Here is a 14,846-nt window from a genome sequence, read left to right on the forward strand (position 1 = left end):
CATTTTCTGAAGAAGGGTCTAGACCCAAAATGTCAGCTTTCCTGCTCCTCTGATGCTGCTTGGCCTGCTGTGTTCATCCAGCTCTACACCTTGTTGTCCATGGATGGAAGGTTGGCTTCTGTGATGGTCTGGGCCGTACACACCACCTTCTGTAGTTTCTTATGGTCCTGGGCCATTATGCACCTGGACAGTATGCTTTCAATACAAATGCCACAGCAACAGGAGGGCAAAGGGGGAATCTATTGGCGTAGTCCCCCTGGCCATTTCACCGCACCCTCTGCCTCAGAACCCATCTGGATTTACTGATAAAACCCAGCCCTGGGACTGCAGGGGGCTCATAACCTTTTCGTAAGGTGACCTGAAGGCACACACACCCCAATATTCAACCAGATTATATTGCAGAGACAGACTGAAGTATACAAAGCTGGATTTTCAGTAGTGAGCAAGCTCAAAGTGAAAATGCCCCTGTAATTGGGCAGAGGTACCGCATGGTCAATACATGAATGAGTAAGAGTGGGTTAAAAGCTCAGTGAGCAATTCACTCATCAGATAGCAAAGTCAGCACACTCATGTATGAAAATAACTATTCTTTAGTTCAAATACTTTACATGGCCTTTCATACTTTGGCTTGAAACAATCTCAACAAATTTTGAAACAAAGACTAACGTGCCGCCAAAAAAAGATAAATTGAACGTTCAGCTGGTGAGAACAAGATACTCAGAGTCATAAGTCTCCTCCAATTCTCAGAAGGAATACTTGCCAAGGTCATGTATGTGTCCACTAACACCACCACAGAATGTTTTTGGTGCAGCCAACTTACTCAATATTGGCCCCACATTCATTCCATTAAGATCATCATTCCAGGACTAAAATAGGAACTCACGCAGTAAGCTTTAATATGACATTTTATTCAATGGGAAAGGCACCATCTTTTTATTTAAATAAACGCAAAGTGTTGGAGAAATTCGACAGATTTGGCACCATCTGTGGAAAGTTATGAATAAGAGTCACACCGTACGTGAAACATTAACTCTGTTTTTCTCTCTGCATGAATACTGCCTGACCTGTTGAGTTCCTCTTTATGTTTCAGATATCCGCCATCCACAGCATTTTATTAATTTCTATGTTTTTGAAGTTAGTTGTGTTTTTTCTGTGTTCATTCTTGGAGTATAGGTGTCATTGACTGGGCCAGCAGAGGAAGCAGTGGCCTTGTGTTGTTATCGCTAGAGTGTTAATCCAGAGACCCAGGAAATGTTCTGGGAACCTGGGTTTGAATCCCGCTGTGGCAGGTGGTGGAATTTGAATTCAGTAAAAAGGAAAAAATCTGGAATTAAGATTCTAAGTGATGATCATGAAACCATTGTCAATTGGTTCACTGATGTCCTTTAGGGAAAGGGGCTCCTACTTACATGTGACTCTAGACCCACAGCAATGTGGTTCACTCTTAATTGCTGTCCGAGCAATTGGGAGTGGGCAATAAATGCTGGCCTAGCTAGTAATGCCCTCATCCTGTGAACAAATTTAAAAAGAAATCTCTAGTTGTCCTTGAGAAGATGGCGCTGAGATGCTGCAATCCATTTGTGAGTGACACTGCGCTCTGGTTAGTAAAAAATTCCATTATCGTTGTTTCAGATGACACCAAGATGGATGCAGTCAAATCAGGCCTTTTTAAAGCAGGAAGTGCTGGAAGTGGCCCAGCAGGTCAGACAGTATGTGTGGAGAGAGAGAAACAGAGTTAGCTTCTCAAGTCTGGTATGGGGGCTCTTCACTGGAACTGAAGCTAAATCACATTCAACTTGATCTGTTCATTCTGCTTTTCTTTCTCCACACTTGTTGCAGACCCGTTCTGATACTTTTTTTTTCCCATTTCAGACCTCCAGCATCCACAGCTTTCCACCTAATATGAGGAAGGACTGTTATGTTAACTTTTAACTTTATATTTCTACTTACACTAAGAACAATGGTAATGCTTTACTTTCAACTTTGTTTCTCTTTGTTACTACTCGGACCTACGTTTTGTACCTATGTATCTTCATACCTAAGTCGGTACTGTGTGTGGTGACATTGTACACTTTTCACTGTACTCCTGTACTTGAGTACACGTGACAATAAAGCTTAAATCAAATCAATTTTGCATCTGTTTTAGTGCGTATGAGATCTTGTATTTCTGTTACCGGCCCCAGCATTTCTTATGTTCTTGTGCAACAGGGAGGTCACAATAGTTAGAATCTGGATTGAAAAGGCTGCTCCTCCAAAGGGGGAGAGTTACAATACAGTATGTCTCACTATTTAACATTCTCCTAAAATCCCAGCACTTTGGAGAATGATCCTACTACATTATCCTTGGAAATGATTCCACTGCCCATTATACATGAGTAGAACCTCACCACCTTTCCATTCCCCATTATCTGGGAGAAGATTACATTATCTTGGGAAAGACCCACATCATCCTTACATTACCCTTGGGAAGTTCCCATCACCTTGATACTATCTTGGGAATCCGACACAAACGGCCCAGCAATATTTAGCGTGACTGGGCACGTTCCAGCCAACATGGGCTGGCATCTAGTTTTTCTGTCCTTGTGTAAGTGGGCTTTTGCCCAGTGCCACTCTGGGTGATCTTGGCAAGTTCAAATTCTACGTCATTTCCTCTTGAATTAGCACCTAGTGCCTAATTTACAATTGGAACAAAACAGTACTGTTTTGGCTAAAATATTCTTGAGTAGGACTCTGAGTTAGTGAACTTAAGTACTCTTTGCCTAACAAAAACAGAAGTTGCTGGAAAAGCTCTGCAGGTTTGGCAGCGTCTGTGAAGAAAAAAATCAGAGTTAACGTTTCAGGTCCGGTGACCTTACTTCAGGTTCTAAGTTCTGAGGAAGGGTCTCTGGACCCGAAATGTTAACACTGACTTTTTCTTCACAGATGCTGCCAGACCTGCTGAGCTTTTCCAGCAACTTCTGGTTTTGTTCCTGATTTACAGCATCCGCAGTTCTTTAAGTTTTTACTCTTTGTTTAAGCTCATCTTTCTAACTTTTGGATGCTGATTTGGATTTGGACATGTGTTAAGGTGAGTATAAATAGACAGTGATTAAAACTGTGTACGATGGAAAGGATCTGAGCTGCTGGAGCCAGGGAAATGTCACACAGTAAAAAGTCATGCAATACCTTTCCAAAACAGAGCTTGAGAAACTTCCTTAGCTGGAGAATGTTTATTGTTACAACTCACTGGGGCAACACTCTGAAAATCAGGCCCCGCTGTTCCTGGAATGGTCACAAATGCGAAAGATTTTATAAATTGCACACAATGGCCCTTGTTCTCAGGGTTTGCAGAGATGTTCCTTTTGACTTGTCAGGACTTTCTTACTCCTAGTCTTGCTTCTCCAGGTACTTTCACTGACTTGCAGGAGTCGTAAGGAACTGGCTCATATTTGGAAAGTCTCTGACTTACTGGCTAAGAAATCGCAGCTTACAGAACTGGTGCAGGAAAAATAAATTGGCCTTCTTCGGACCTGAGGTGGTTTTTAATATGGAGAGAAAAAAAACACAGTCCCTTCTTTCTCAGAGATCTCATGGCTTCTCCCACAAATATTCATACCACAAGCTGTTCAATTACCTGAAACACGTAGCTGCTGGCTGTAAGAATGGCTTTGTGGGCAAAAGCTGGATGCCTTACCACAGACCAATCAGCTACTTGTTGCCAACCAAAGGTAGATTTGCATATAGCCTTTGGCCCCAGCTTGTCTTGCTTCAGTACTTTGGTCCTAACTACTTACGATATACATAAATGACCTGGTGGAGGGAAACATACAACATTTCCAAGTTTGCTGATGACACAAAGTTACGTGGGACTGTGTGCTGTGACGGGGGGGGATCATGACAAGTTGACTGAGTGGGTGAACACGTTACAGATGCAGTATAATGTGGATAAATGTGGAGTTATGCTTTTTGGAATGAAAAGTAGAAAGGCATGGTATTACTTACATGGTGATATATTGGGAAATGTGGGTGTATAAAGGGATCTGGCTGTCCTTGTGCACCAGTCAGTGAAAGTGGACAGGCAAGTGCAGGAAGCAATTAGCAAGGCAAGTGATATATGGCCATCGTTACAAGGGAATGTGAGTTTAGTTGTAGTGATGTCTTGTTGCAGTTCTACAGGGCCTTGGTGAGCCCTGAAGCTTTGTGTGCAGTTTTGATCTCCCTACCTAAGAGAGGAAATACCTGCCACAGAGGGAGTGCAGCAGGGGTTCACTAGGCTGATAGTGGATGGCAGGACTGGCCCAAGGGGAGAGGTTGGGTTGACTAAGACTGTATTCACTGGAGTTTAGAAGAATGAGAGGGGATCTGTTTCAAATGTGTACAGTTATAACTGGGCTGGACAGACTAGATTGAGGGAAGATATTTCCCCTGGTTGGGATGTCTAGAACCAGGGGGCTGCAGTTTCAGGCTATGAGGTAGGCCATTTAGGACTGAGGTGAAGGAACTCAGAGGGTCGTGAGCCTATGGTATTCGCTGCCATTGAAAGTAGCAGAGGTCAGATTGCATCAGTTTATTCAAGAAAGGGACATATAAATTTTTAGACATTGAAGGCTTTAAGGGGTATGGAGAAAAAGCAGGAATATAGCATTGAGGATCAACCATGATCATATTGAATGGTGAAGCAGGCCAAAGGGCCTAAAAGCTCTACTCCTGCTCTTAGTTCCTATGTTTCTATGTCTGTAACTAAATGACCTCCCACCCCCACCCCAGCTTGAACAAACAGCAGTATAAACAGCTTTTGAATGAGCATCAGGTAACTGCTTTTCAAAACTGCAGTAATCCTTTCCACAACCATTGGTTTTCAAAACAATCTGATCCATTTCAGCCCATAATCAATCACCTGGAGGAAATTTGGCAGAAAGCAAGTAGGGCCAGTTAGTTGAATGCACTGCATAAAGTGGAAGGATTATTATATTGTCAAAACACAGATAACCAGATGGCCAAATTCAAAATACTGGGTCTAGCCACTAAGCCTTCTTAAGCTATTATATAGAGGCACTCATTGCAATACAGTGCACCTCCAACAAATTCCATTTTTAGCCTTCTTCAGTCTCTTCAATATCAATTAACACCCATCAGTTGAATACGACCATCTCCCAGTTCAGTTACAATTAACAGGTTCCCTTCTGTCTCTTGAAACAAATAAAAGGGCAGGTTTTCTTAAGGGGATTCAATGATTGGGTAAAATTCAGATCTGCTGATTTTCTGAAAATAATTATCGTCTTCTTTGTTAAGTTTCTTTTGTTCTATTTTCATGGAAGGTCAACTCAACCAATAAGTATCTCAGTAGAGATTACATCAGTATTTATAATCTGGCTTTTTCCAAACTTTTCATGTGGAACTACCACTCAAGTGGCTTCACATGTTGCCTTTACCAAACCCAAAGCAACTAGTGTGTTTGTACATAGAACATAGAGTCCCTGCAGCATGATAGCAGGCCATTCAGCCCATTGAGCTCACACCAACCCTTTGAAGGGCATCCCACCCTATCCCTGTAACTCTGCATTTCCCATTGTTAGTCCTGCACATTGCTGGACATAATGGGCAATTTAGTATGGCCAATTCAACTAGCCTGCACATCTACTGGACTGTGGGAGGAAACCAGAGTACCCAGAGGAAACCCACACATACATGGGGAAGAGTGTGCAAACTCCACACAGACAGTCACCCAAAGGTGGGATCAAACCCAGGTCCCTGGTGCTGTGTGGCAGCAGTGCTAACCACTGTATCACCCCTGGTATCTTTGTATTCTTTAACCACACAATATTATGATCGCATCATAGAGTATAGAGATCTACAACACATTAAAAGGCCCTTCAGTCCATCAAGTCTGCACTGGTCAAAAATAACCATCTAACTACTCTAATCCCATTTTCCAGCACTTGGCCCATTGTCTTCCATGACTTGACATCACAAGTGTATATCTAAATACTTCTCAAAAGTTATGAGGCTCTACCATTATCTCTACCACCTTTACAGGCAGTGAGTTCCAGATTCTTACCACCTACTGGGTGAAAAACTTTACCTCACATCTCCTTTAAATCTTCAGATCCTTACCTTAAATCCATGCCCCCTGCTCATTGATTCCTGCACCCCATCAAAGGGCAATGTAGATTTCCTGCCTACCCTGTCCATGCCCCTCATGATTTTACAAATCTCAGCCACATTCCCCCTCAATCTCCTCTGCTGCAAGGCAATCAAGGTAGCACATCGATAGTTGTGAGGTAAATTGGTTAATGCAGTTAAATGGTAAATCTAATGTAAATTTGTTAATCTCACAATTGAACAAGTCTGCAACTAATACATTAATCACAGCTCTAAAAATCACTTGTAACCATTACAGGCTGTTCATCATTGTAGTCACCATCACAGTTATCGTCTTTGTGCGTTAGCTTGAAGAAAACATCCCTTTGCCCTGGTCAATTTGTTGCCTCATGACACCTGGAGTGACGTCCAAAGCATCTATTAACCATTCCCTGGGCAATCCAGGAGTTTGTTTGTGAATTATTACTGTTCCAATATCATCTGCTTACATAACTGAATCCACCTGATGTGCTTTCATCACCATTCTGTCTGTCATTAATCCTTTTGTAAATTTGGACCCAGCATCCAGTATCTAGAATATTTCAGAGCCTGCTAAGCATGGAGCCCTCTATTCTTTGTGTCACAGTGCGATGCAACCCTTGTACTGTGAAGGCTGAAGGAAATAACTGCTCCCTCAGAAATATCTTCAGCCTGCAGATTTCAGATTCAGCAAGGTCTCTTCCTGTAACCAAGCACCAGTTATTGGTGCACTTGAGAACAATCCAAACAGTACCAGTCCAGGGTTCCTGAAAATTAACTTTGTCAACCATATTTGCAATTTGTTACACTCTTCCACAGAATGACCATCATTTTCCATAAGTTATTCTGACTTAGCCTCATAAGCTTTTAACAGGCCATCTTTATTGCTGATTTCATCTGTGAACTCTGTTTGAGAGTCCAAAGCTTCATAACTGTTTAACTAAGTGTTCTCAGAAGCCCCTTCTGTTTTACCTTCTTCAGGTAGCAACATTTGCAAACCTGTGCCTTGTGTCCTCATTGCTGCATCCTGTGCGCATCAACCCCGTTCTTGCACATGTTGTACATTTCAAGCTGCAGGAGGGCAAATATACCCCAGCAATTTAAATTTGCTTTCTGCCATTTAGGATTGCGAGTCTTGTGTCCGAAAGAAAAGAAAGTCATAGTTTCCAACTGCCTCTTTCAGGGGACTATCATCAGCTACCACGCCAATGTGTGGATGGCTGATTAATGCAATGGGAGGGCGATGGCCTAGTGGTATTATCGCTGGTCTGTTAATCCAGAGACTCAGAAATGTTCTGCGGACCCGGGTTCAAAACCTGCCACAGCAGATGGTGGAATTTGAATTCAATAAATATCTGAAATTAAGGATCTAATGATGACCATGAATCCATTGTCGATTGTCAGGAAAAACCCATCTGGTTCACTGATGTCCTTAAGGGAAGGAAACTGCCATCCTTCCCTGGTCTGGCCTACATGTGACTCCAGACCCACAGCAATGTGGTTGACTCTTAACTGCCCTCTAGGCAATTAGGGATGGACAATAAACACTGCCTGGTCAGCAACGCCCTCATCCTGTGAATGAATAAAGGAAAAAAAATTAATAAAGGGCACAGCACTGCAATCTCGCCTTTATTCACTGAGGTGATATTATGCATAAGTACTATCTGAACACCCAATCAATATAGAACCAATATGATCAGTTATCTCATTATCAGAAGTTGTGCTCATGTCCTGCTACAATACAATGTCTAACTGTTTGTTTCTCTGTCTCTCTCCAGCCAATCTTTTGACAGTGTACACCATCCACAATAGGAAGTGTGGCATGTCGAAGGTTGCAAGACTCTATCTGATTTCCCTGGCTATTGTAGACTCTATGTGCTTGTTCTGGGGAGGAATTGTGGACCTGAGCTTGAGTTGGCTGGACCCTAACCTTTTCTGGAACCATTCCCCATGGTGCGGGCTGGTCACAGTCATGGAGTATGGCTCCGTATTCAGCTCCATTTGGATTGTCATTGTCTTTACCTTGGAGCGTTACTTGGTGCTAAGGAGCACTCAAGCCAGGCAGCAGTGCTCCCAGACTAAAGTGACCATTCAGATCATCCTGAGTGTCATTCTAGTCTCACATCTGATTGCAATCCCTACCTATTGGATCAACAATTCAGAGTTACAGAATGTCACCTTGTACAACCAGACCTTTCAGCTGCCCATCTGCACTTACAGTGATAGCTTCTTTTCCACCGTGGTGGTATGGTTCCATACGTTCATCTCGGGTGGCATCCCCTACATGCTCCTCATCTTCTTCAACTGTCTGATTGGCCAGCAGCTCTACAGGGCCAGCAGAATGTTCACCCGGGAGCAGCTCAAATCAATAAACGGGGTGACCACTCGCAAACTGATGAAGAAGTCCATCCTGATCCTCTTCACCGTCTCCTTCACCTTTGTGCTCCTATCGCTCCCTCGCTTTGTCACCTACTGCATCCTGAGGACAGCCTACAACACACCAAAGCACAACAGAGATGACTACGGCCAGCTCATCAATGTGTTTGCGGATATCGGTATTATGCTGCAGTGGTTAAATTCTGCCATCAACTTCCTCCTCTACTGTGCCGTCAGTAAACAATTTCGCTCAGAGTTTTTCCTCGTGCTGACCTGCCGGTGTAGGAATGTGAGGACCCCTGCTTCACAGACACCCTTGAAAGTTTATAGTCTTCAAGGAGCCTGGACTGAAGCTTCATCGACAATATTTGCCCAGCATCATTAGTCCATCATCAGCTCCACACACCGCAATGTGTTTCTGTTCTTATCGTAAAAGACCCTCTCAGGAAAGGAAACAGTGATCATAATATAGTTGGATTCCACACAAATTTTGAACCTGACTTATTTCGGTCCCAAGCAAAACTGTGAAATAACTTTAATAGGCCAGTATGAGAACGGAGCCTTGCTGTGTCAAAAGACTAAAATGTACTGCAGTAAATACACTGTAGGAAATTTTTAAAGAAACTGTTCAAAATGTTCAACACAAACACATGCCATTAAACAGCACAAACTGAACACGAGTAATCTATCAGTGACTTACCAAGGAGGTAATATTAGGTGATAGGAAGATGATATTAGATTAAAAGAAGATATTTATAATATGCAAAGAATACTAGTAAACTTGTAGTTTGGGAGCGTTTAAGAAAGGTCAACACAAAAAGTTAATGAAAAGAGGCAGAAAAATGAATTAATTAGCTGGGAACACAAAAACTGACAGTAAGAGCTTTTACAAATCTACAAAAGAAGCAGAGTAGCTAAAGTAAATATTGGTCTCTTGGAGATGACACAGGATTTCTGGAATTAACATGTTGACCTATGCAGACAAATTGAATAGATGAGGCTCATATTCTCTGGATTTTTTTTTTGTTCATTCATGAGATGTAGGCATTGCTGGGTAGACCAACATTTCTTGCCCCTACCTCGTTGACCTTGAAAAGGCAGTGGTGAAATGCCTTCTTGAACAACTCAGTCATGTTTTGCAGGTAGACCCACAAAGCTGTTAGGGAGGGAGCTTAATGATTTTGACTCTACGACAGTGAAGGAACAGCGATAAAGTTCCAAGTCAGGATGGTGAGAGGTGAGAAATTTGCAGTTGGTGGTACTCCCACGTAAGTGCTGCCCTTGTCCTTCCAGATGGAAGTGGTCATGGGTTTGGAAGGCACGGTCTAAGAAATCTTGGTGAATTTCTGCAGTGCATCCTGTGGATGGTACACACGGCTGCTACTGAGTGGAGAGAGTGAAAGTTTGTGGACATAGTGCTAATCAAGTGGGCTGCTTTGTCCTGGACAGTGTCAAATGTCTTGAGTGCTGTTGGAGTTGCACTCATCCGAGCAAGACTTAAAAGAATGAGAGGTGATTCATTAAAACAGATAAGGTCCTGAATGGTCTGGACATGGTAGATGCTGAAGGGTTATTTCTCTTGGCTGTGGAATGTAGAACACAGGGGCTAAGCCTCAGGATAAGATGCTCAATCAGTTAGAACAGAGAGGAGGAGAAATACCCTCACACGGAGGCCTGGGAATTTTGGAAATTATCTGTCCCAGAGGCTTATGGATGTTGCTTCATTGATTGTACTTGAGACTGAATTAGTCAGATTTTTGACATCTCAAGGCATCAAGGAATATGGGGGGTTAGCAGGAAAAGTGGAATTGTTATGTGAGGTCATATTGAAAGGTAGAGCATGATGGAGGAGCTATGGGGACTGCTGCACATGTTTCTGATGTTACAGGGACGTGTTTGAGACCAGCTTGAGGTTTCTGTGGAGAAGGAAAGAAGGTAGAAAGTACACGGACAGGTGTTAGAGTCCAGCCTTTCAAGTTGGACATACCTTTAACAGCAGAAATTCCAGATCTCACAAGATCTCAGTGCCCAACTGTAATTGTCGTGCAGTGTCCCTGTTAGTAACAAGAAGCAATTGCTGATTAGTCTGCGTGCCTGTAAGGCTGTACACCTACATAATTGCTTTTGCTGCCTGTGTATTTAAATTAATGTACATAATTGCACTAAATGCTTGCTTCTGCTTCTGTGACTGAGCACACAGCACCTAATCCATTTTATCGTAAGATCTAAAGAGCTGTAAATAATAAAATTCTGTAATAAACATAAATTATGCTGGAATCAGAGCAAGAAAGGTGAGCCAGCGATTCAGGGACGATCAGATAAAGGCTTATTTATCTGAGACAGTAGCTCAGCAATTCCACTGGACAGAGAGCAATTCCAGAATTTTCCATTCGTTTAACAGAAACGCTTATTTCTAATCTTGAAATGTAATGGTGCGGAATCTTATTGCAGCATTAGCGGGGCTGAGGTGTGGAGGGGGGAGCTCATCGGTGGCTGGAAAGCCAGTAAGAGAGCTGTGCTTATCCCGCCCCACCACAGGCCAATCGGGCAGTGGTGAGGCCACCTATGGGTCATCGTCTGAAATCAAGACCCCGTAGGTGCAACTAAAGACGAGCTGCCGGCCAATCAGTGCCCAGTTCCTGGAATGGGGTCTGACTGCACGGTCAGCGAGTGAGTCTCCCACCCCCACCACCCGCCACCCACCCCAGGTACACCACCACCCTGCCCAATTAAATGCCCTCCCCCCAAGGTACACCACCACCCTGCCCAATTAAATGTCCTCTTCCACCAGGTGCACTGCCACCCCGCCCAATTAAATGCCCTCCTGCCCAGGTGCACCACCACCCTGCCCAATTAAATGCCCTCCACCCAGGTACACCACCCACCACCCTGCCCAATTAAATGCCCTCCACCCCAGGTACACCACTACCCTGCCCAATTAAATGCCCTCCCTCATATACACTACCACCCTGCCTAATTAAATGCCCTTTCCCCCCAGGAACACCACCCCCCACCCTGCCCAATTAAATGCCCATCCCACCCCAAATCTGACACCTCATGGAGCAGTAGATTCCACCCCCAGTTTTGTTTAAGAGTCCACATTTGTTGCTGAATATTTTTACATTGTTGCAAACTTGTTTTAGTTTTAAACCACACACTAGATAGTGAAAATCTAAGTGCTGAAAAGAAAAAGTTTTTTTAAAAATTTAACCTATTTTTCTAATCAACCGGTTCAGAAATGTTAGTGCACACCTCTAGAGAAGGTGAGACTTGAACCAGCCTATGGGTAGGGACACTACCACTGCACCACAAAAGCGCCTTATCAGCCAAGCCATCGTTAGCCTGCACTCGTAACCCAACATGGAGAAGTGATATGTGGGCAGTCAAGGAAAGCAGAATCCAAATTAAGGTGACAAAGTGGTGTTGGTGCAAATGGGCCCAGCAGATAGAAAAGAGATTATAAATCAACAATTGTTTGAAAGTCCTCGAATGGATGACCATGTCCAACAATCGTATTAACAGAAGGCACCTCATAATTCAAGGATGTCCAAGCTGTGAGCAGCTTCATCTTCTCCTGGGGGTCCTTTTGTGATTGAGGAGTCTGACATGTTGGGATCGTCCTGGGTGGACATCCACAGAGCCGACTGCTGGAATTGTTGATCATGCTTGGTGGAAATTCTCCAGCTCCACCACCCCAAGCCTTCTCTTGGGCACCTGGGACGTTGTTTTGCTTTGTACAGATGGTCATTGAGACATGTTTAAGCAGTGACCCTCCACGTGGGCCAGTCAGCTCAAAAAGAGATGGCCACCAACACAGCAGTTTGTGAGGCTCCTGTGTGGTTTGTCCCTGCAGCGTTGTACCTTTGGCTGTATGTTTGGGAAGGAAATATCAACGGGAGGACTTGTTAACTGACTTACAAGGTCGTTGGGTGGGGAGTGGCAGATAGGGAATTAGGCACTGCCAGATGAAGGGAAACAATTTCCAATTTCAGCAGGAAAGGCCAGATGGAAGCTGAGGTCGAAGGGAGGTGGAAAGTTCCATGAGACAAGGGAGCAGATAATGGTTGGAAAAGGAGCCACTTGGTTATGCCTGCACAGGGGGAGCTGTGGGGAAATGAATGGACCAATGTGAGATAGTGAAGGAGATCACTGGTAGGATGGTGTGGGGTCATTTCAAGCCAGAAGGTGAATGTTGCAATCAGTTAGCATGGCCACTGTATCTGCTTTATGTGTGTGAGCCATACAGGACACTAGACAAGGCAATCTAAAGGGAGTATAATTTCTAAATCTCCAGCATCAACCAATGATTCCATACGACTGTAGTTGACTGACCCTTGCCCAGTCTATTTCACACACTTTTCATCCTCCTCCCTTCCAGAACCATTTGGGGCGTCCCCCTAGTCCCCACCTTCCAACACCACCTCCCCCCCCAACCTTCTTATACAGAGGATAATCCTCCAGCACTTCCAGTATCGTGCCACCATCACACAGATGTTGCCTCCTGCTGCTTTGTCTGGGATGGTGTCAAACTTCCTGAGTATTGTTGGAGCTGCATCCATCCAGCCTAGTGGGGAGTATTCCATCATACTCCTGACGTGCCTTGCAAATGGTGAACAGGCTTTGGGAGGTCAGGAGGTGAGTTACAGTTTAATTAAACAACAGTTGTACAAGCCAGTATCCCTACGGCAGCAGCTCCACTGAAAGTAATATTAAATCATATTGAAGAGATGAATCTAGGTTGGTCAAAAGAAAGTCATGCAGAAAGGATTTGCTCTGAGCTTGCGGTGAATAGTGTGATACATCATGGAGCTCAGTCTGTGGCTTCAGCAGACTGTATATTAGAAGGAATTATGCTTATTTACAACTTGATATTCAACTTGCATCACATCATCCTATTGTCTGCTGGTGGCAAGTGTCACGATTTTCTATCAATATGTCACCTTATTTGTGTATTTCTTGTGTTAATGGTCAGGATGTAATTCCATGTCTGCCCACCTGGTGGTGATGTAGATCAGTCCTCAGATGCCTAGAGTTTTTCAAATTTCAGGCATTGATCCTAGGTATTTCTAGAATTTAGGGTGGGTGCATTTACTTTTTGCTAAAACACAATGCATTTAAAAATAATGGAATAAATAAAGAACTGTGGATCCACAAACAGAAATTGCTGGAAAAACTCAGCAGGTCTGCATCTGTGGAGAGAAAGCAGAGTTAGTGGTTCGAATCCAGTGACCCTTCTTCAGAACTGATTGTAGCTTGGAAGAGGTTGGTATCTTTCATGAGGACAAGGTGGACGGGGGTGGGGGGTAGGTGTAAACAATAGGTGGAGATGAAGCCCAGAGAGAAAGAGAACAGCAGTTAGACAGACATTGGGTTGTAGGCTTGTATTCCGCCTTGGGAGCCTACAACCCAATGGCCTCAATGTGGACTTTACCAGTTTCAAAATCGCCCCATCCCCGGCCTCATCCCATGACCAACCCTCTCTCTCATCCCCGCCTCCTTGACCTGACACAACCTGTTCATCTTTTCTCCCACCTATCCGCTCCTCCCACCTCACTGACCAATCCCCACCACTCCCTACCTGCACTCACCTATGACCATCCCACCTACCTTCCCCTGCCCCACCCATCCCCTCTCTATTTATTTTGGAGCTCCCTTCCCCCTCCCCCATTTCTGAAGAAGGGTCCCGACCGAAATGTCAACTTTCTTGTTCCTCTGGTGCTGCCTGGCCTGCTGTGTTCCTCCAGCTACACACATTTCTCTGTGTTTTTTTAATTAAAAAGCTTATTTCCTGGGGCGATGTATTGAATATCAGTACCATGAAGTGACCAGTTCTCCTCATGATTGTATGAAAAGGTCTTCTCTTTATAAGAAAAGTGAAACCCCATGGTCTTTTTGAAGTTTATTACCAGACCAGTACAATCATAGAATTATTGGAAAATTTTAAGTTCCTAGCCATCCCTAAGTGAGAGTCACTAAGCAGCAAAAAGCCAAAGCAGAATAATTAATCTTACTGCCATTAAAAGGCATAAAAAGGCTGGAATTTTCATCCCCAAGAGTAGAAATTGGAGGACCTAATGCTATATTGAATAAAATTGGAGTCAAGGAGTCACCTTGCTTAACTCCTTTCTTGATCCTAAATGAATTAGTTTTACAATGATGGCCCCAGCCTATTCACCCTCTCCCAAAGCTCAAACCCTCCAGTCCTGGCAACATGCTTGTAAATTTTTTCTGCACCCTTTCCAGTTCAACAGCATCTTTCCTATAGCACGGAGACCAGAATTGTACGCAGTGTTGTAAAAGTGATGTCACCAATGTCCTGTACATTTGCAATATGACCTCCCAACTCCTGTACTCAATGCACTGACCATTGA

General features: G+C 43.8%; 1 protein-coding gene across 6 annotated transcripts in view; it reads left to right on the top strand.

The window, feature by feature from the left end:
• The window catches only part of LOC109922932 (probable G-protein coupled receptor 139), a 48,811-nt gene extending 39,138 nt beyond the window's left edge, over nucleotides 1-9,673 (top strand). For 5 of the 6 annotated variants that reach the window (XM_048597198.1, XM_048597199.1, XM_048597200.1 and 2 more), the window contains one exon: nucleotides 7,878-9,673. In XM_048597198.1, the coding sequence (XP_048453155.1) occupies nucleotides 7,878-8,860 (983 nt within the window). In that variant the 3' untranslated portion in view covers nucleotides 8,861-9,673. Of the gene's footprint in view, nucleotides 1-1,872; nucleotides 2,054-7,877 lie in introns of those variants that run through there. The other variant, XR_007262122.1, reaches the window with a different exon arrangement.
• Nucleotides 9,674-14,846: the final 5,173 nt, after the last annotated feature.

This window comes from Rhincodon typus, chromosome 5, assembly GCF_021869965.1.
Source record: "Rhincodon typus isolate 14 chromosome 5, sRhiTyp1.1, whole genome shotgun sequence".
Taxonomy (NCBI): Eukaryota; Metazoa; Chordata; class Chondrichthyes; order Orectolobiformes; family Rhincodontidae; genus Rhincodon; species Rhincodon typus.